Source organism: Manis pentadactyla, chromosome 13 (assembly GCF_030020395.1).
Source record: "Manis pentadactyla isolate mManPen7 chromosome 13, mManPen7.hap1, whole genome shotgun sequence".
Classification (NCBI taxonomy): domain Eukaryota; kingdom Metazoa; phylum Chordata; class Mammalia; order Pholidota; family Manidae; genus Manis; species Manis pentadactyla.
The window spans coordinates 9492637-9514377 of NC_080031.1; the positions used below are offsets into that span (position 1 = coordinate 9492637).

Here is a 21741-nt window from a genome sequence, read left to right on the forward strand (position 1 = left end):
CATCCTGTGGGGACTTAGGGAGTCAGAACTCCAGGAACTGGGCTTCATTGGGAAGTGGAGCTGTTGTGGGGAGAGGGGGCAATGGAATCTTTGACGGAATCTGGGGTCCTCTGGAGCCTCCTGCTGGACCCGGAAAGCCAGCCTTTGCAGTGGTACCTGAAGAAGGTGACAGAAGGTCCTGCTGGTGCGGAACTCTGTTACTGGCATGGATCTGAAGAAGTCCCAGCTGTGAGTGTGCAACCCAGTCTCTGTGTGACAGCCCTTCCTCACTCTTGTCCTTCCCCACTTGGCCCCACTACTAAGGGCCCCCGATTTGATAATCGAACCAAAAATTCTTTGGCCATTTTGAATTAAAATAGGTGAGCCATGTCTCACCTTTGGAGGAAGTTAATTTAAGAGTGCAGGGGTGGTAGGCAGAGGATCATGGTCTCTTACGTCAAGAGGATACATGGTGGCAGGCCGATGGAATGCGTTTCTGTACTGTAGACTCTAGGGGGCAGAGACTGGCCTGCCATCGATGTGGGTAACCTGGTGGATTCAGGGCATTTATCTGCGAGCCTGGGTTAAGGAGTCCCTGCACCCAAGCCAGTCCCTGTGGACCTGCTGACTTCAGAGGTCAGGCGGGATTTGCCCTCCTCTTCCCACAGCTACTGCTTTGTTCCAAGGCGAGGAGAGGAGCCGCCCCCTTCATTTGCCAGAAATTTGGTTTGGAAATTATGGCCAGCCTCCCTGCACTTCCATCTCTGTAGACGTCTGAGTTCCTGTCGGATATGAGGGAGGCAAGGGTGAGCAAGCCATGTGGGAGGAACATGCAAAATAGGGGGACTTCCAGGCTTCAGGTAATTGGGTGCCTGATACCCGGTTTCTCCTAAAGGGCATTTGGGGCCACCTGGTAGGCTGGTCCCCAGGCTGATTTTGGAACTTCATAAATATAAAGACCCGCGGATGATACATTAAAAAAACAAACCCTTAATTACGATACAACACCTGTAACACATATTTATCCTCTCCAGCATTTCTGAATGTGCAGTTCAGGAGCATTTAGTGCATTGGCCTTATTGTACAACAATTTCCAGAACTTTTTCATCTTGTAAAACTGACACTTTCTATCATCTGCCTGACCCCACACAAAAAAAAAGATACCCCTTTGTGGGCATGGAGAGCTAGCTGGAGGCCCCAAGCTAGTAGATATACATCTTATCCCCAAGGGTGTGTGCGGTGCTGGGGGCATCCCTGCTGTTTCCCTCTTGACGCAAGGACCCTGGGGCAACAGAGTGCTGGCTCCTTCCAGGATCGCTGGGTCCCACCACCTAGCTTCATATCCCACTCTCCCACTTAGTAACTTCAGGCAGGTTGCTTAACCTCTTGTGCCCTAACTTCCTCAGGCATGAAATGGGATAATAGAACAATCCTGTGTCAACTGCAGCGCCATACTTGATGGGCTTGTGACTGCCTGGGTTGTAGCAATAACTCATTCCGTGCTAGCTTAATTATAGCTCCAGAAGGCAGGTGGGAACTTACTGACAGCCAGGCAAGCATTGCCAATGTCCTCAAAGATTGTCCTTTGAGGCCAGGGGACCATTTGATTTGGTTATCTCACTGTCAGCCTGAAATTTACATATGGGCCAGAGGGTCTTTGTATCCTGAGGTCTTTGTTAGCCGTAGAAGTCACAGGATGGGCTGGCTTGCCAATATTCCCTCCCATTGTCCTTGGTGCTTGGTTTAAGTGTATGGTAGGTGATTGTTGAACTTTGGGATCCTACAACATGGCATTGCTTTGGGGTAGGTAGCAGGGTGCCCACTAGTGCAGGTTATCTCATAAATAAGCGAAAACAAAGACTTAAAGTTCACATTGACTATAGACAAAGTAATTGGAAACACTCTCCTGTCTTGGCTGGAAAACCTCCCCGAACTGACTTCATGCCATTTTCTCTGCAACATCCTGAAATGCTCCTATTCCCTCTACCCCAAAAGCCATTGGGCCCCTTAGCTCAGGCACTCACTGCTGAGCATGTGATCAGGCCCCAGCCTCGGCTTCCTTATGGGCCATTTAGCTTTGCAGAAAGCCAAGAAGAACGAACAGTTCGAAGCTCATCCCATCCTGGCCACAGCCTTATCCTGTAGATTCCCTGGGAAGTGAGTGAGAAAGTGTAAATGGCCAAGTCCTGTCTGTCCCCATTGCCAGGACAATGTCTGCATGCCTGCGCTCCTGGCACAAGTAGGCCAACGAATTGCCTGGGTGGAGTGCAGATGTTTCTGGGTCCCAATGCCTGGCTCCTTGGGGTTGAGCACATGCCTTCTTCATGTATCATCCTTGGGTGCCTTTTATGTACAGGGCACATTTTTTTTTTTTTTAATTTTAAGATTGTAAGCTTGGAAAGAGCAAAATTCCTGTCTCTTCAAGTGGCTCATAGGATTTCCCGGGAGGCTTTGCTCAGGCAGTTGATGTGTATGAGTCCACACTGGGCACAGGGCATCTGGTGGCACAGGTGGTGGCGGGCAGGTGAGCAGGACCAGGGATGGAGAGATCTGCCCCTGACCAGCTTGGGGACCTTGGGAAGGAGCCTTCTTTCTGCCTTAGTTTCCTTAGCTGTCATGTAAGTGTTGGCTTCGATCATCTTGTAAGGGTTGGTGAGGAAATGAAGAGTGGGTGCTTCTAATGTGCTTTTAAATTCTCTGTGTGTGTGCCTACTCTAGTACTAGCTTTATGTTTTTTTTTTAATCCAGTCTTTGTAAAGTACAATTTTCCTCCAGTTTTATTGATACATAACAGATAGAATATTGGTTTTATGATTTTTTTTTCTAGTCATGAATTTCACACACACCCAAGTGCTTACTGTTTGTCATGATAAAACTTGTGGGGGATGCGCTGGGCATCCTCACATCCTGGGTCCTGTGGGGGCTTGGAGGAAGCCCCCTTGGGCTTCTGCCTTACTGTCAAGGTGGTGCTTCTGCTGGAAGAAGGCAGAATATGGCGCTGCTTTGGGGAAGCCACATGGGGAAAGCACATACCCGGGAAGCTCCCTGGAGGTGTCCCATCTTGGGATGTGATGTGGGCCCTGCTTTGTTTGTATGTTTGATGTTTTTCTCGTGGATGGACGCTGGATACAGAGGCTTATGCAGCATCAGATTCTGTCCGGTGTTTTTCCATGCCCCGCCCCCTTTGCCTGACCTGGTCCCCACGCTGTGCCTCATCTTACCCTTTCTGACACTGGGGCAGCCGCTGCTCCTGCCCCTCCTCCCCTACGCGCCCACCGAACCTGAGATCCTCCGCTAACCTTGGTCATTGACATAACCATTGTCATGCAGGTGTTAAGCCCCACCTACAAACAGAGAAATGAAGACTTCAGGAAGCTCTTTAAGCAACTCCCAGACACGGAGCGCCTCATCGTTGGTGAGTTGGGGGCCCTGGGGTCCCAGGGGCAGCACTCAGGCTGTTTGTGTCTAAAGGTTCCCCACATGAGAGCCGAGGGAGGACACCTCTCCAGGCACAGGGGGCGAGGATGTCCAGGGCGCTGACCCCAGTGGTCCGGGCTCAGGGCTGAGCACACGCTAAGCGGTGGCCTGGGGAGACGGCCCAGTCTGGACGGAGTCGGTGCCGCTCTTATCTGTGCAGACGGCCTGGCCGGGAGGGGTTGGGGCCACTCTGGGTGGGAGAGGGCGCCAGATGAATTTCATTACCCTTTTCCGACTCTAACTTCCTTGCCCCACTCTGCTTGCTGTCTCGTCCGTTGCTCTGCCTCTAGGCGGTAGCCTGCCTGTTTCACATCCTTCCCGGTCCTGAGCAGGCGCTAGGGACTCCCTTGACGCTAGTTCCTGTGTCTCTCGCACCTGGTCAGTGGCGGGCGGGCGGGTTCCCCCAGTGCTGGCGGAAGGGGAGCATGCCTCACTTGTAGTGGTTTGCTGGAAACGCCGCCCCGAGCTCCTCTGTGTCCACCCCACCGCAGATTACTCCTGCGCACTCCAGAGAGACATTCTTCTTCAGGGCCGACTCTACCTCTCTGAAAACTGGATCTGCTTCTACAGCAACATCTTCCGCTGGGAAACGCTGGTAAAGACCCGGGCTGGTCCCTTGGGCTGTCCCCGTGGCTGCAGCTGAGCAAGCTGTCCCCACTTCCCTCCTCTCGTTGACCTGAGGCTCTACCCAAGCCTTTGCATCATTAACAAAAGCACACGCCTGAGTCTTGAAGGACTGATCTCCTGTCCCACGTCTTCCCCTGCCTTCCTCGCGGGTGTGGAACGGAGTGTTAGCAGCATTTGCTTTTGGCAGATGCACGTAAATATTTCACAGGAGGCAGAATAGTAGTAAAAAGGGCATTGGCCTTGGGAGTTGGAATTGGCTTATACACATTCTGGCTTCTGGAACTAATTGGCTGTATGGTTTTAGTCTAGTCCTTTATTCTTTCTTTGCCTCTGTTTCCTTGCCTTATAAAGTGAGAGGAGGTCAAGCTTCAGTGGTCCCACTCAGTGCCAGTGCTGTGTGCGTCTGTAAGTGGCACCTAATGAGGGGACGTCTGCACATTTATCAGACAGTGCACAAATGAGAAAGAAATTTGTTTGGACCGAGAATCAAGGCACCCTTGGGCTCTAGGTGAGGGGCGGTCTGACCTAAGAGGCTAAACCACATGATCTCTAAGGGAGGCCTTACAGGCTTAGAAGTAGGCAGACTGTGATCTGATCTGATTTCCTCTCTGATGCCATGTGAACACGACCAGCCCTCCTAATGCCTCCTCTTGCTTGTTGTCCACTCTCTGCCCCTGTGGGGGTGCCAGCTGACTGTCCGTTTGAAAGACATCTGCTCCATGACTAAAGAAAAAACAGCTCGCCTCATTCCCAATGCCATCCAAGTTTGCACTGACTCGGAAAAGGTTAGTGGGGTCTGCTCTTGGACTTTGCTCCCCCAAACCTCAGCCCCCGTATTTTTGTATTTCTGCCCTTCAGTTGCATTAATATGGAGTCCAGTAGGATCAGGGGGAGAGACGGGAGGTGGCGCAGGTTGCAGGGTCACCTCCGTGGTGTGCTGCATGTTTGGGGTCTGAGCAGGGGGCGCTGGGAGAGTGGCAGGACGTTGAACTTGGAACCAGAACACATGAGTTTGAGTCCTGTGACTGTAGGCCTATTATGTAACTTCTCTGAGCCTCAGTTTTCTCATGTGTGAAATGAAGCCAGCAACACCTATTTAACAGGGTCCTGAAATGACATAGTTGTATGAAAACGCTAAATTGTAAAGTGCTATACAAATGTAAAGTGTTATCATCATGTGTCAGCATAGCTTATTGAGGGGAAAGAGGAAGAGGAATCTCATAGGAAACGGATTGGGATGGGGAAAATGCAGTAGATAAAACAGAGGGCAGAGAAGACACTGCTCTTTGACCTTTAACCAGAGACTGAAGACTAGGAGCTTTGGGGATAGAGGTATTAGGTTTATGCTGAACACAAGGTCTACAGTTACCTTGGACCTGGGCAAGGACTAAGAGACTTGGAGTCAGGGAATCAGTCTTTGGTTTGAATTCTGTTCCTGGCACAAATCAGCTACGTGATTACAGAGTCGCCTAGTCTCACCAGCCTCTTTCTCTTTATTTAGGTACTAGCTATTAGGTATTAGTTACAGTTGTTTTCCAAGGCTGTGGTGTGGTGTAAATGAAGCATCTAGAACATATTCAGTAAAATCTGCTCTTCCGTTGTGTTCTTTCCATGTATTATAAAAGGTCCGCACTCACGTGTAAGCTCCCTAAGAGCAGGGTCTCTGTTTTGTTTGCTATTGTCGCCCCAGTGTGTAGAGTCATGCCTGGCACATACTCTCTTCAAATATTTGTTGAAATAATGAATGCTGGTTGAAAGGGTGAGTGGGAAGGGGTTATTTAAGCCTCCCCTTCCCTTGAGGCTGGTTCCCAGCTCACCGCTCACCAGTTCCCGAGGGAGGTAAAGGACGTTTTAGCGAAGGTGAATGTGTCACCCCAGTGAGAAGCACCCAGGAAAGCGTGGGTGAGTATGGAGGACGTGGGTTCAGTGGGGACTGAGAGGCCACAGGCCCCCGGCCCCCAGTGTGCTGAACCCGTCCCTAGAGCACCTGGCTGTGATCACGCATCCATCACTGAGCCAGTGGTATCAGAGGATGAAATCCGTAACTTTTTCTAAAGCACGAAGCACAATGTCTCCATTAATTATGGGGTAGGTCTTAACAGACACATCTTGCCATTTCTCTTCCAATCCAGCACTTTTTCACTTCATTTGGGGCCCGGGATAGGACGTACATGATGATGTTCCGGCTCTGGCAGAATGCTCTCCTGGAAAAGGTAAGTGTTCCCAGCTACTTCCTTTGGCCTCAGGACGCACATCCACCTAGAATGTTCTCTCCCCCGCTGTGTGGGCCCCATGGAGAGATTGCTCTTACTCTGGCCTTGGCCGGTTCCCAAGAAGCCCATTGTTTCAGGTCCTGGAAGTCCCCAGACCTGCGGTGAGTAATACAGTCTCCCAGGATGGTGCTGAGTCCTGAAAGCAGTGTGTCCTCCCCTGTGAATGGCCCCGTGGCTGCCTGGAGCAGGGCCTTCCTGACTCCACACATGCCAGTTCCACTATTTAAAAAATGTGCCAGGAGTTAAATCTGCTACGGTAAGACACAGGGGCATGGAATGACTGTCATGAAGGAAGGCATTTACACCAGCACAGCTCCCTAGAGGCAGAGGTGCGTCATGCCACGCAGGGCCACGTGGGACAGCCCCCCGGCCAGTCGGGAGGCAGAGGGAAAGTTCGGGTGAGAGCCTTCCCTGTTTTCACAAGCAGGTTGAGAATTGGCTAATATTACGTGAATTCTCCAGGCTTCCAGGTGTGGAGTCTGTACTTGCCAGGTACCTGTCCCTGGTACAGGGGAGTATCAGCCGGGAGTGTGAGAGCTAGAGAAAGGAGGTGGTTGGGGGAATGGGCTTTGGATTGACTGGTCACACATGAGAGGCGAACTCCTGGGCAAGCTGGTTTCTGTTGCTGCCCATGGGGGGTGAGGGGTCGTCCCTCCCAGGTCAGCAGGGCCTCAGATCAGAGCAGCAAAAATACGGAGGACAGGAAGAGAGTTCACCCAGCCCCCGGTTAACCACTCGAGCGTCTGCAGGGCTCCGGGGGGAGATGCAGAGGGCGATACTGCGGCGGTAAGCCTTGCAGAACTGCCCCTCAGAGGCTGCAGGGTGTTGAGAAACAGCCTCCAAGCCAGAGAAAGAGACATAAGAGATAAAGTTATATATACATAATTATAATCATCACTATGTCATGTATGTGACATGCATGTATTTAGCTCTTGGTGTGCTTCCAACTTGACTCTAGCCCAAACGTAGTACTATCTAAAGAAAATTGAGATTTATTATTTAGTTTCTTCTGACCCGACAGTCTAAGCCCTGGTATAAATCCTGATCATTTATATGAGCTGAGATCTTCTGCCTTTTTTATTAGCCAGTGACAATGGTAAAATGACAGTGTGTTTGAATCTCTGACTGACAGGGTTGAATTTTCAGTTCACAAGCAATGTAAGAAAGAGGGTCAACCATAAGGTTCACAAAAAGTTTTCACCAAAAAAGAGTTCGGCCTGATGAACAGGGTCTGCTGATGGTCCTTGTCCCCCAGTGGTACGACAAGCTGAGCCAGGTGGAGTTGGTCAGGGAAGGCCGCATGGAAAAGGTGAATTGTGAAGGTGCTGGGGACCGTGGCTTGGCGGAGAGGCGAGTGTGCCCCAGGCAGGGAGAGCGGTGTTCATGAAGGCCAGGACAGCAAGGAGGAGGTCCTCATAAAGGAGCAGGAGCTGCTCGCCTCCCTCTGGCGCCGTGAGGTCCGGCACGCTGAGCTGCCCTCACACCCTGCCGGCTCAGAGCCATGCTTTCTGGGCCAGTTTCTTTAGCTGGAAAACCAGAAGCCTGGCTCATTCTCCCTGCTGAGTACCTGCTGCTTGAACCATACCTTGAAAGGAAGGGCTTGGAACGTCCTCAGATTCTTTATCAATTCTATTGGCTAACAGTCTTTAAATATGATTTTTTTTTTAAGATGTTGACTGCATCTGGTTTGCTTGACACCCCTTGCCCTCCTTTTCACATACTTATCCCTACCGCCTTCTCCCCCTGCCCCCCGCCAACACCCATTCATGGTCCCCACTTCTGATCTTAGTTTTTTGACATTCTGTTGCCTCTTTCCCAAAACTCTGAACCTCGTGAAGGCTAACTTTCCTTAGGACAGTGCTTTTGAGAGGAGCGTGTAGACAGGTGGTGAAATCAGAAACGCTGAAACTACATAGAGCTGCAGGCAAGCTGATTGTACTAATCAATAAAGAAGGACGTGTTCGCGTAGTTGAGAGGGCTGGATGCAGTCGATCCTTGAGGCCCCTTAAACTAGGAGACTGTCGGCTTCTTTCTAACCACAGGGTCTGTCCAGCTACGCAGTGGGCCACTTTTGAGGTCATGGCTCATTCTTGGACATGATCCAGCAGGGCGTGCGTGGCCACTGTTGCTGTAAGGAGGTTTCTGCTGTGTAGGGGAGACTGGCTCAGGGGCCTTGGTGCTCGTCTGAGTCTTGGAAGTTCTGTGATCCTATTGGCCCCCGAGTAACAGCAGTTTATGCTGCTTAATGCTGGACCTCATCTGTAGGGGTGAAAGGTGGACAGTCACCGCCCTCCAGGGGCCAGTTGGTCCCATTTTATAAACTGGAGTTGGGGCACCAGGCCGAGTTCCCAGCTTTGCTAAAAGCCATTTTCTTCCGCTGAAGATCGATGTCTTGCTGAGATCCCAAGAGGAGAGAAGGAGAGGCATTGGTGTCCTCTTAGTCCTCTAGGGAGAGCAGAGCCTGGCCTCTCCTACCCTCGAGGGAGGCCAGCTCAGCTCCGTGCCTTGTGTGGAGTGGCAACCCAAGGCAGGAAGGGTAAGTAAGGGTCCCTGTGTTGTCTCCACAGCCCCTGTGCCCCAAGGAGCTCTGGCACTTTGTTCACCAGTGCTATGGGAACGAGTTGGGCCTGACCAGTGATGATGAGGACTACGTGCCCCCTGATGACGACTTTAATACGATGGGGTGAGCAGGGCAGAGGGAGGGCTGTCCAGGGAGCCTCTCCAGGAGGGGTGTGGATGACACCTAAGCAAGGCCCAGGAGGAGGGGGGGAGTGAACCAGAAGGTGCCTGTGGGGAGACCCTCCTGGGTGGAGGGAACAGAGAGCGCGTGGCTGGGTGGAATGAACAAAAGGCAAAGGTCTTGAAAAGGGGTGAGGTCATGGAGGTGGGGGCTGGAGTCTGAGGGCCTTTCGGCCAAAGTGATGACTGGCTTTTATTCAGTCGTGATGAGAAACCATGGGAAGGCTTTGAACAGATAATACGTAAGTTTTGATTTAACATTTTAACAGGACAACTCTGGCTCCTGGGTTGAAAATGGACTAAAGGGGTGCAAGGACAGACTGGCTAAGAGGCTGTTGAATAATTCAGATCATTTAGATGAGAGAGGGATGGTGGTTTGGACCAGCAGGGCAGCAGTCAAAATGGCAACAACAGGTTACTTTTTAGATATATTTTGAAGGTAGTACCAGATGTATTTTAAAGGATTTGCTTATGAATCAGAAAGGAATCCAAGATGGCTTTAAAGTTTTCTTGGGTTTCCCAATGCCAAGGGTAGAATTATTCTGAACTGATATAGACAATACTGTAGGCAGAGCAGATCTGGGGGAAGATCAGAAGCTTGGTTTTAAGCAAGTTGAGTTTGAGATGACTGTTAGCCAAGTGGAGATGTCACATGGGCATTGGTGTGTGTGAGTGTGGAGTTCACTGGGGAAGTCTGGGCTAGGGACTTAAACTTGGGGACTATTAGTAGATTGTCAGAAGTTTGCCCAAAACCACCAAGTGACTGAAAGAATCAGAGGTTCAGAGACAGGGCCTTGGAAGGAGCAGCAAAAGAAATCATGAGACAACATCCAGGGACGTGGGAGGAACACTAGGAGAGTTGCATCTCCTAGAAGCCAAGGGAAGGACCTTTTAAGGAGAGGGGAGTGTCACTGCGTCACATGCTGTCGGTAGATTAAGAAAGATGGGACTGCAAAGTGACACAACACGCTTGAGGCTGGAAGGTAGGTGGAGGCTTGGGGGTCGAGTGAGAAGCACAGAGAGATGGAAGGTATTGAGTGTGTAGTGTGCAGACCTGGGCTCAGGTATGATTTCTGACACATAATCGTGGCATCACTTAACCTCTGTGAATATCTGTTCGATTATATTTAAAATGTATGCAGTGATTTACTCAGAGCTGTCACACACCCAGATGAGGTGATGTGTAAAGTATAAGTGAGATGTTGACAATGGTGGTTTTCTCCCTTGGGAGAGGCTACAGTGGCATCCCAAAGTGTCCCTGGAAGGGCACCCACCTTTATCTCAAGGAGGGTTACCCCTCAGGTGCACAACTGGGAGAAGGCCACTAGTTAGGATCCGGAATTGGGGTGGTGCCACTGAAGGGCACTTCTCCCCAGAGTCCGGGGTACAAGTCACCATGTGGGAAATAAATTGTGTGCTCAGAGGCCAGACACTAGATTCAAGTGATCAGGCTGGGATGCTGATGGGACAAAAAAAAAATTTAAGGCAAATAACAGTCAAATTTAGGGTGGGGATAAATCTAAGGAGGGTGCCTAGAAAGCATGAGTTTGGAGCCAGGAATTTTGCATGGGTGTGGGGGGCATAAGGTGGGAAGGAGGTTTCAGGAGAGCAGTGTGGGGGCCAGGGGGGGTGCAGAGGAAGGTCACCTGCAGAGCGAAGCAGTGGGAACGCCTGTCTTTTGGGATGGGTGGAGAGGTCTGAGGGGGTCTTGGCCCCCGAGACTGACACAGACTCACGGCGTCCTCAGCTACTGCGAGGAGATCCCCGTAGAAGAGAATGAAGTGAACGACAGCTCATCCAAAAGCAGTGTAGAGACCAAGCCGGACGCCAGCCCACAGCTGCCCAAGAAGTCCTTCACCAACAGCACCCTGACGTCCACAGGGAGCAGCGAGGCCCCCGTCTCGGTACGTGGGAAGCCATTGCCTTCCAGCTGCGCAGGCCCCCACCTGGCAGCGGGGAGAGGGCGCATGGGCTACGCTGCGGTCGGTGTATTCAGGGGGGCTTCCCAGAGCACACGGGGCTCTGTGCAATCCGACGGTGTGGCCCCAGGGGTCCAGAGCCGGGTTCTTAGCAGTTCAGGTACAAGTTTCTGCTTGACTTCTCAGCAGATGAAAACTGTTCGAAGCCCACTGTGTGAGCTTTGCTGTTGGTGGGCTGTTGCAGATCAGCCCCTCTGGGGGAGCCACTGTTCTAGGCCTTTTTCTTCACTGCCTGGATCTGAAGTCAAAGGTGTGCATGCATGTAGGGCTAAAGAACTGTTGTCTGTTTATTCATTCACTCAATAAATAGTTTTTGAGTTCTTAGTATACACACTCTGATTTTATGTTCCCACTGTGCTAGACTTTTTGAGAGATCAAAAGTGTGAAAGGGGGACCTTTGTCCTCTGGGGCCCAGTCACAGAGGGAATAGAAGCTTGATGAAGGAGGAGTGTCAGCTGGCAGACAGAAGATGGGTAGGCTTCCTCAGAAAGGATTCCCAGAAAAGGGAGCCTTGTATTCCTGTGGCTTAGAGGTCAGGTCCCCGGGCCATTGAATGAAATCATCATTTATATGATGCCTAGTCTCCATTTTCTGTCTCTGAAGTTATCTTTAAAATGTAAAGAATTGTATGTGTTCCCTTCCAGGACTAATGGGAGAATGAATCAAAAACTGCTTATGAAGCCTTTTGAGCTTCTAGTGAGAGGCAGGCGCGCACTGTTGTGGTGCTGTGGAGTGTGGCTCCAGAGCCGTGGCCAGAGGAGCTGATTGCCAACCTGGGCTCGGTGTATTATTTAGTGGCAAGCAGGAAAAGGTGGCACCCTGTACCACACTCTTGTCATCTTCCGTGGTGGAGCTGGGCAAGACCCCCAGAGCCCAACTGCAGCCCAGCTTCAGAGCAGCTGTGTTGTGAATGTGGGGGGGCCTCTGGGGCCGGGTCCCTAATCTCCCTTTGGAGAGTAGACGCGGAGCAGGTTGCGCCTGTTGGGTGACTGCTCTGTCTCCACCACAGTTTGATGGCCTTCCCCTGGAGGAGGAGGTGCTGGAGGGCGATGGGTCCCTGGAGAAGGAGCTCGCCATTGACAACATCATCGGGGAAAAGATTGAGATCATTGCGCCCGTGAACTCCCCTTCCCTGGACTTCAATGACAATGAGGACATCCCCACCGAGCTCAGTGACTCTTCCGACACCCACGATGAAGGTGAGCATTTGAAAATGGGTGGCAGAGCAGCCCTTCCCCTCTCCCTTAGGAGGGATGAAAGGAGGTCCCTATATGACTAGAGTCAGTCTCTGGGTCCCTGGTGGAAAGGGGGCTGGGACACAGCTTTGTTTAGAAAAAGGCACATTTATGATAGGATGCATTCCTTTCTTCAGGTCCTTAGTGTGGGAGTCTCCTCATTCCACATTCATCTTTCTTTGTTCAGCAGATAATGCCGTGTCCTGCCATCCAGTCTTGTCAGTAAATGCATCCCCTGCTGATGCTGGCTGGCCTTACAGCTCTGTCCCTCACAGGGCTGCAAGGCAAGGTCATGTTTATATGCCACAAAGAAAGTGACAGCCAGCTGCTCCCTGGAGATAATATGATGTTAGTGGAAACTTGCTCTAGTGCCCCAGTGTAGGGTCTGTAGGCCCAGGAGAAGAAAAGGTCCTGCTGGGTTAGACAGACACTAGATTCTAGCATTTCTAAGATAGCTTCTTACTTCTCACCTGCGTGGGGTTAGCTTCTAGGACTTCACTGGGAGAACACACCACTTCTCATGTTCCAGGAAGAGAAACGAAATTCTTAGTGTTCATAAAACTGGTTGATGGTTTACCTCCACCGAATTGGTGGGAGGTGATAACTAGTGAGTATATGCAGGTGATGCTCATTTATCCATCTGAGGACAGTCCCTCCTCTGGGTCCCTGTAGGGTTTTCTCATCTTTGTTTGGGTTCCCCACTCCCATCTAGGATGCAGAGCCTGTGCAGATGACTGCGTGACACCAGGGGTGCCATTCCCGTAAACTAAGAAGTGACTCTCTCCCCGACTGTGCGCACGCAGTACTGCCTGTCATAGGCACTGGCCCTGTAGGATGCTCCTGTGCCCCTCTCTGGCCTTCTCAGAGTCATAGGGATTCCAGAAATATCTGCATCCTGCTTGAGGTGACATACCAGCCCCTGTGGGTGCAGGAATCAGAGACTGTGGGGTGCCGAGGGCTTGAGAGGAATGCTGGGGCTTGAGTAGCTCACCTGTACCTTCAGGCACATTGTCCTATAGCAGACAGAAACTTCAGAAATTAGAGGTTATTGAAATAATGGGGGATATAGGCTGCATCATGGAAAGAGAGCAGACCTTGTATAGTTAGACCGTGGCCCTGCAGATCAGCCTCCTTAGAAGCTTTCATAGAAACAGACTGTTCCAGATGTCAGTGTCCCTTGAACACACCATGGGTTGCAGTGCCATTTGTTGTCATTGTGGTGAACTTAGAGACTCTTGATAACTGATCCTTTGGGCTCAGGAAAGCTCAGAAAGAAGTCATTTGTTTACATTTTAGTCTAAGATCACCTTAATTAGGAAGGCTTAAAAGTGGAAAAGCAAATAGTGCATCCCCAGACTCTTACAGATGAATCCATAGAGAGCCATCCAGAGTAAATAGTGTGTGTGCCCGTGAAAGGAGGACACTGATGCCAGGTCACAAACCACGGGGTCCAGGGGCCCAGACGTCCCACCCCGCGGCCTCCCTTGACCTTTGGTGGCCATTCCCACATTAGTCACAGAAACCTCGGTGCTCTGGGGGGATGCCCCTTGGGTCACCTGCCTCAAAGCCTTCACGACTTCCTCACCCTCCAGGCGAGGTGCAGGCCTTCTACGAGGACCTGAGCGGCCGGCAGTACATGAATGAAGTCTTCAACTTCAGCGTGGACAAGCTCTATGACCTCCTGTTCACTGACTCGCCCTTCCAGCGGGACTTCATGGAGCAGAGACGCTTCTCGGGTCAGTTCTCCCTGGGTCTGGCACCTCTCCTTCCTTCTGTCTCTGCCACCCTTCTTCTCTTCCCATGTGCTCTCCCTTTCCAGGTCCCCCTGGTGGCCGGGGCGCCCTCTTTCTGGCCTTAGACTGTTCCCAAGCTCTGCTCGGGCCCCGCCTGCTACTCGTTCCCCAACGCTGCCCACTGTAAAGTGCTGGGCCCTGAAGCGCACCAGCCATCACGGCCTCACAGGGCTCACCATCTAGTACGGAATAGCGGCCACTTGCACCGCTTCCTGTAGGTGCCCACTGTATGCCACATGCATTCCATTATCTCATTTATTCCTCATCTGCCCTGTGTGCAAGTTTCGTGATCCTCACAGTAATGATAAACAACCAGGAACTTTGACATTCCTTGCCCAAGGTAATGCGCTAAGAAGAGGCTGAGCTGAGATTCAAGTTTAAGGTGCCGTGTTTATACCCTGCACCGCTGTGCTCCCGTGTGGCCCCCTGCCCCTGTTCTGCCCCACAGCAGGGCCTGGGGCTCCGGCCTAGTAGAGCTGCTGAGCATCCCAGCCTGTGAAGGAGCACGGGGGCCTCAGTCAGCCCCTGTACCCGAAGGAGAGGGCATGCAGAGGGCATGCGGAGGTCACGCCTTTGAGGAGAGGACTTGTTCCCAGGGATCCCAGGCCCTTGCCACAGTAACTCCAGTGTTGCCAGCACCCCCGTAGGTGGCCCCAGGACCTCCTGCCCCAGCCTCAGGGACAATCGGCATTCTGGAGCCCTGTGTAGAATTTTGGCAGTGCCACAATAAGCCTCTTTCTGCTTGGACTCCCCTCCTCCCGCCCCTTCTTCCTGGCCCTCGGGCTCCCATTGGCTTCCTTTCGGGGCTCAGTACAGTCAAGGGAAGCTCACCCAGAGGGGAGCTCCAGAGGTGGGGCGAGCGAGCCTCCCTCCCTCCCTCACCCCACAGCTCTCCTCTGCCCTCAGATATCATCTTCCATCCGTGGAAAAAGGAAGAGAACGGAAACCAGAGCCGAGTGATTCTTTACACCATCACCCTGACCCACCCTCTGGCTCCCAAAACGGCCACCGTCAGGGAGACCCAGGTGAGGGGGGCTGGGAGGGCCGCACTCCGCGTGGAGGGCTCCGGCCACACGCGGGGAGAGTCTCTGGGCGCAGGTGTAGTTCAGTCCCTGAACAGGGGCATCTTCTGTGCTTGGATGCCACCGTTTCCTGCGGCCCTGGGCCCTCCGTCTGGAAGCTGGGTTGGGGTGGGGGAGCCTGGGGCAGCCGGTGCTTTTCCCATCATGCTTCTCTTCAGTCTGTCTGACAGGCCTTTCCCCCCTCAGACCATGTACAAGGCGAGCCAGGAGAGCGAATGCTACGTGATCGACGCCGAGGTCCTCACCCACGACGTGCCATACCACGACTATTTCTACACCATCAACCGCTACACGCTCACCCGCGTGGCTCGGAACAAGAGTCGACTCAGGTGTGGGGTGCAGGGCGTGCATGGGTCCCGAGGACGCTCCTGGTGCCCTTTCACCAAGAACACCCCTTGGCTGCCGAGGAGAGGGAGACTGGACATATTGGCCTGCCCACTCACTCACTCTGCATTCTGCCTTCTTTCTGAACCCCCACCTCCCCCGTCCTGACAGGGTTCATTATTCTCTCCCTGATGTGTCCGCTTTACCACTCTGCACGTCTCTTTAGTAAAACCTTTATAACTAGTGCTATTTAGTGTCTGTAGTTTATAAAGTACTACATAGGTGCTTTACTACATAGCCACATGAACTGGAATTTTTAAGTGACCCAAGGAGGTGGATTCATCCTCCATTCTCAGATAGGAAAACTGAAAGTCATGTATGTTAAATAACTCTGCCAAGAGTCGTATCCCTACTAAGTGCTGAAACTGGGTCCTAGCAGCGCAACCCTGTGCCCTTGGCACTGTGCCATGTGTACTGCTATTTACCATTCGTCTCCTGGTGATCAGGAATCTCGTTCCACTCACTACATGGGTCCTGCACACATCAGAGTCCAGGAACTGTTGTTTGGATGGAGCGCTAGAATGTTGTTAGCAGGTAGAGTCCTGTCCTAGGCACTGTGGTGACCATTCAAGAAAGGAAGAAATTTAGATCCTGACATTTTAAGAAGCTTATAGACCAAGTGAAAAGTCAAGACACACACCCATCGGAAAATAATCAGATTGTGTATCTCAGACCAAGTGCTTCTGGCTGTATGGAGCAGAAATTCACTTGCATAGTTCAAAGAAAATAGGGGCTGAGTGGAAGGCACAGAGAGCTCTCTCAGGAGTCGGGAAGGTCAGAGTGCCCACACCTCGGAAGGGGCCTGCACCTTTCTCATCTTCTCCAAATATAAACATTTTTCTTTGGTTCTCTGCTGCTCCCTGAGCACCTGCCCCTCCTCCCCATCGCTTCCTTCCTCCTCCCTTGCCCTCCTCCTCTCTTCTCCCTTCTGTCCCCTGGCCCCTTCCCTCCAGTATGTAGGTCTCTCACTTCCAGTTCCTTAGAAGCTGGGATGTCCTTTCTGTCTGGTTCACACACAGGCGGCTGACTAACCTCAGCTCGACCTTCATGGGGAGGTGCCCACCCTCAGTCCCAGAGGCAGCTGGGTGGGGGGTGAGGTGGCTACAGATGCAGTGTGCTCACACGGGGCCATGGTGGAGGAGTGAGGGCGGTGAGAGCAGAGCTGAGGCAGAGAGTGTAGGGGAGGGTGGAGCTGGTACTGCAGTGGACACGGGCAGCAGAGAGACTCATCGTTGGGAGAGAGAATATTTGGAAAAATCAAGACCTGGCAATGTGTTGGGCGCAGTGGAGGGGCAGGTGATACGCCTGCAGGTGGACATGACGATGCCCTGGAGCCTGCCTTGGACTAAAAGTCTCTGTGGAGAGGCAGGAAGGACCCCCATGGCTGGCTGGAAGGCTGCTTGGCACCATCTGGGACCCTCTTGGGGCGAGGCAGCGTGGCGTCACGAAAGAACTCTGGCTTGGAGTCAGGAGCCCTTGTTAGCCTTAAGTCTGCCCAGTTTCTAAAGCTCCATTTCTCACCTATAAAATGAGGATGAATCCTAGCTCCACGGCCACCGGGGAGATCAGATGGCATGCTGGATGCGAAAGGACCTTTTACTTTGTAAAGCATGGCATGGATTTGAAGCTGTGTGGGCCTCAAGCCTGAATTCCCCTTTTCCCAGCAGAGGAGAGGAGGCTGCCCAGGAAATGGTTGATCTTTTTTCTGGCTTGTTCCTCAGGGTCTCCACAGAGCTGCGCTACCGAAAACAGCCCTGGGGGTTAGTGAAAACCTTCATCGAGAAGAACTTCTGGAGTGGGCTGGACGACTACTTCCGCCATTTAGGTGAGCGCTGTGTGGGGTGGCCTGCATGCTGTCCCCGCCCAGGGGAGGGGCAACTGGAGAACGGTGGGCACACTGAGACAGTGAAGGGGTGTGTGGGGTCCTCAAGTCTGCCCCAGACAGAGGTACAAAATCTGACGTGTGTGAACATGTGCATTTTTCAAGAGGTGGTGCCTGTAACTTTTATGAGATCATGAAGGGATCCTTGACTCTCTGTGGAAGAAAATAATGAGCCTCAGATCTAATCACACAGGTGGTGATTGTGGCATGGAAAGGAAACGACCTGTGAATGCATCTGTTAGAAAGTGGGATATGCCCCAAGTCGTGTACATGACATTGGGAACCTATGTCTCTACTCAGTGCGGATCGACCCAGAGGGTGGCTTTGGGCTGGGTCCTGGCAGTACTTCCTGAGGCTCAGGGTGTCCCCGGGGGGCCTCTCCCTCCCAGGCTGGGTCCCAGAGTACTTAGAGAGGGCTCAGCTAGGCGTAGATGGAGTCTCCTCTGGAGGCCAGTGTGTGTGGGGTTGGAGGTTTGGGCAGATGAGCTCTCATGAGGCCTCTGGTCTCTGGCAGAGAGTGAGCTGACCAAAACGGAGAGCAGCTACCTAGCTGAGATGCACAGACAGTCCCCCAAAGAGAAGGCCAGCAAGCCCCCGACGGTGCGGAGGAGGAAACGCCCCCACGCCCACCTGCGGGTGCCTCACCTGGAGGGGGTGATGAGCCCTGTCACCACGCCCACTGATGAAGATGTGGGCCACAGGATCAAGCACGTGGCAGGTGTGTGCCCGGCAGGGACGGGCGGGGTGGCCCGGGGCTGCAGGCCTGTGCCACACACGTGCACACTCACTTTGCATGGTGGGTAGAGATTGTGTATAATGTGCGCATAGCTCATTAAATCTGACGCTCCAGATGCTCTGTTTCCCTTTGCCTATAAGTTTCTTAGTCCCTGCTGATCCATGTGTGTGCTGCTAAGCAAAAGTTGCCTTTGGGTTTATACCTGTAGTGGAAGCTCAGACCTCAGAGGGTTACCTTATAACACAAAGATCAGGGAGTCCACGGCAGCCCCGCCCTGACTTGGCCCTCACCGGCCCACCAGAGACTTGCTCTGCCTGCCAGGCAGTGGCCTTCTTTGCTGTGTCTCCCTTTTCTCATCTAGCCACTCACTACTCTGTGTCTTTGCTCAATTATGGAAACGTGAGGCTAAAAGACGTCTGCATGCCCCTGGATGGGGGCAGGAGAGGAGTGTGCCAGCCCTCTTGTCACTCCAGGCTTTAACCAGACTCCCATGTTACATGTTTTACTTAGAGCATTTCTCACTAGCACTGCATTTGAATAAAGTGACTCTCAGAGAAGTTATGTGACTTGCTCAGCATCATGCAGCCAGTTAAGGGAAGGCCAGAGTGGAAAGCTCCAGTCCCAGCCCAGTGCTGTCTCCCTCCACTTTGTCCTGCATCTGTATGTCCCAGCTACAGAGGCCTGTTGACTTCCTCATTTTTTGGTGACTTTAAAGTCCACCCTGCCTGACACAACCCGTGCCCTTGCCCTTGAGGAGCAGACCTTCTACTTGTGGAGGGCCAGGTCCATCTAGCATACCAGGGCATCAGCACGGGCAGCTCTCTGCCATGCCCTGAAGTTCTGTGCATGACCAGGGTCATGTCAGTGCAGGGGTGATGGCCTGTCTATTCTCCCCTCAGGTTCCACACAGACGCGGCACATCCCCGAGGACACCCCCAACGGTTTCCACCTGCAGAGCGTGTCCAAGCTGCTGCTGGTTATCAGCTGTGTGTAAGGCACTCCAGGTTCTTCTCTTGCCCCACCCTTTGCAGCCCCTGCCTCCTCCCTGCTGTCTTCAGGCCCGCGAGCACCCTGACTGTTGCCCTGGGCTTTTGTGTTTTGGGGGTTTGGTCCTCCCGCCTTCTCTGTCCGGATCACTGTCATCCCTTGCCCCTGCTTCTTGTTCTCTGTTTTATTCAGCATTTACTGTATGCATGCTAGGCCTTCAGGATTAGAAGAAAATGCTGTATGCAGCATCCATACCCTTCAGGAATTCAGTTTTAAGTGGGGAAGGCCACTACACAGTTGGGTAAATGCTAACACAGATGCTGCAGCGCATGCTAGGAGCCCATGCGGTCATCTATGAGTGATGATCTGGGGGTCAGCTCTGTGCCAGGCATGAGGACCGGGCCTCCACGGGCCCATGCTTTGGCAGGCTAGCCAGACAAAATCAATGACCGCAGTCCTGGAGGAGTATATGCTTATTTTAATGTAAATGATTTCTAATAATCACCATAACACTACAAAGGGGTAGGCTCTGTGACTTTCACAGAAAGATGCTGGGCTAGGGAAAAAGGGAGTTAAAGAAATGGTCTGCCATGGAAGAGAACACAGCCATGTGAAGTGTCCGCCTATCAGGGCTTCCCTAAGCCACGGTGAGCAGGAGCAGCTCGGGCAAAGTGCAGACAGCTCTAATGCTGGGTTCAGCCCACTGCCCGGCACCCCCTCTGGTCCTTGTGGTGGTCCGGTGCTGTGAGAATGTGGGGGCACCAGTGGGGGCCACAGGAGCTGCCCAGATGCGGCTCTCCCAGCTATATGCCAGCACTAGACTGTTCTGCGTTCAGTCCCGCTTCTGTGACAGCCCCACCTTACCCCTTCAGGCCTGTACACCTCCCCTAAAGAATTTTTAGGAAATGGTGAAGGAAGCCCCAGTGACGTGGTTGGATTTGCATTAAAAAAATAATAATAACTGACAGCAATATGGCAAATGGACTAGAAAAGAAAGGGCTGGAGGCAGGCAGGTCAGGGAACTGCAGTGATCCAGGTGTGAGTGACCGTCAGACCGAGATGAGGCTCTGGGGCTGGGAGATCCTAGAATCTAAGGACTCGCTAACCATCTGGTTATGCGGTGAAGGAAGATGAATTCCTGATCGGAGTGTCCATAGATGGTTGTATCATTAACTGTCTGGAACTTAGTGAAAAGTCGTCAGTGGGGACCCTGGCAGTTGGAGATGCATCTGAGCACCTTAGGTAATCCAGGTGGAGAACAGACAGGTCCTGGTGATGCGGACCTGGAGCTCAGGAGCACGTTTAGGTTGCAGGTGCTGGTTTGATTATCAGTATAGTGTGAGAAGCAAGGGGCTGAAGACAAGCACCGGGGGCCTCTGACAGGAGGGAGCCCGCGACGGTCGTGCGGAGGGTCCTCTCACTGACCGTCCTTGATGTAAGATTCTTCTTCTGACCTTGGCATAAGAAGCCAAGACACTTCTACAAAATTAAATGCAAAGACAACCGTAAAACCAGTAAAATGTGCATTCAGCAGCAGCAATTTAATGTGATTTGTGTTCTGTTAAATCTGCAGTTGGGTTTGATAAATAGAATACTCTACCCTCGGGTTAATTCTGTGTTTAAGCTCCTTGCACATGTTGACTTAAGTAGAAAAGGCCTGTTCACCATGGCCTTTACTAACATTGGGGCTTCATTACTTTAGGATCATCAGACCTCGTCATTCAATACTAGGAGGCCCTGGCAGTGAGCCTACTGGCAGTGTGCGCGTGTGGACGGGCACACACAGACTACATGGTGTTTGGCAGGCCCCAGCAATCCCCCCACAAACCTGCACTGGCAGCCCAGCCCACCCACCTCTTTTTTCTGTTTAGACCACTGAAGGGCTCTCCCCCAGTGAACTGCAGAGTCCCTTGACCTTCACTGAGCACAGGCAGGATTGTAAGCACAGGTGCTTAGATTGTGTGCAGCACACATTCAGATGATCTGTGTGCTCGTACCACTAGAGACAGGGGCATTGAATTCAACACAGAGTTCAGAAGTTCTCGCAGAGAACTGAGAGAGCTCCGAGAACACAGCTAGATTAGTAGCCCCAGGGATTTGCAGCTGCCAGTTTAAGCAAGACTACATTTCATAGTGCTGGAAGCACAGGTGAGACACACAGTATCACACACATGTCGTGTGCACACACACACAGAAAGGTTGAAGGCACAGTATAAGATTTTCTTCCTTGGTCGGTCTTTCTTCCATCTTTTTCTTTCCATTTTGTTGTCTTCCTTTTCCCCACGCATGTCCCTGCATGTGTCTGTGCCTCCTGCTGAGCAGGGCCTTCTGGGTGGAGGGCGCTTTGCATACATTCCTTCATTCCAATAACAAGACCAGCAGAGTAGGAGTTATACTGTCCCTGTCCAGGAAGCTGGGTTTTGGAGAAGCCAGGCAACTTCATCAAAAGTTTATAAACTTTAAGAAAGTGAAGAAACAGCCAGGATTTGTGCCCAGTTCTGTGTCTCTGGATCCTCTTTACTGGGTCTTCTCTCCATTTCATGATCTGTAGCAGCCACTGAGGAGAGA

General features: G+C 52.1%; 2 protein-coding genes across 17 annotated transcripts in view; one reads left to right on the forward strand and one right to left on the reverse strand.

Annotated features, from left to right (window-relative positions):
- The window catches only part of SCN3B (sodium voltage-gated channel beta subunit 3), a 261377-nt gene that overhangs the window by 207394 nt on the left and 32242 nt on the right, over positions 1–21741 (reverse strand). The window lies entirely within an intron of this gene.
- GRAMD1B (GRAM domain containing 1B) overlaps positions 1–21741 on the forward strand; it is a 182565-nt gene that overhangs the window by 152612 nt on the left and 8212 nt on the right. For 15 of the 16 annotated variants that reach the window (XM_057490932.1, XM_057490935.1, XM_057490936.1 and 12 more), the window contains 13 exons: positions 3310–3394; positions 3948–4051; positions 4773–4868; positions 6216–6296; positions 8924–9039; positions 10843–10999; positions 12084–12273; positions 13902–14045; positions 15009–15127; positions 15371–15513; positions 17290–17393; positions 17965–18168; positions 19086–19176. In XM_057490932.1, coding sequence (XP_057346915.1) covers positions 3310–3394; positions 3948–4051; positions 4773–4868; positions 6216–6296; positions 8924–9039; positions 10843–10999; positions 12084–12273; positions 13902–14045; positions 15009–15127; positions 15371–15513; positions 17290–17393; positions 17965–18168; positions 19086–19176 — 1634 coding nt within the window. Of the gene's footprint in view, positions 1–66; positions 229–3309; positions 3395–3947; positions 4052–4772; positions 4869–6215; positions 6297–8923; positions 9040–10842; positions 11000–12083; positions 12274–13901; positions 14046–15008; positions 15128–15370; positions 15514–17289; positions 17394–17964; positions 18169–19085; positions 19177–21741 lie in introns of those variants that run through there. The other variant, XM_036930339.2, reaches the window with a different exon arrangement.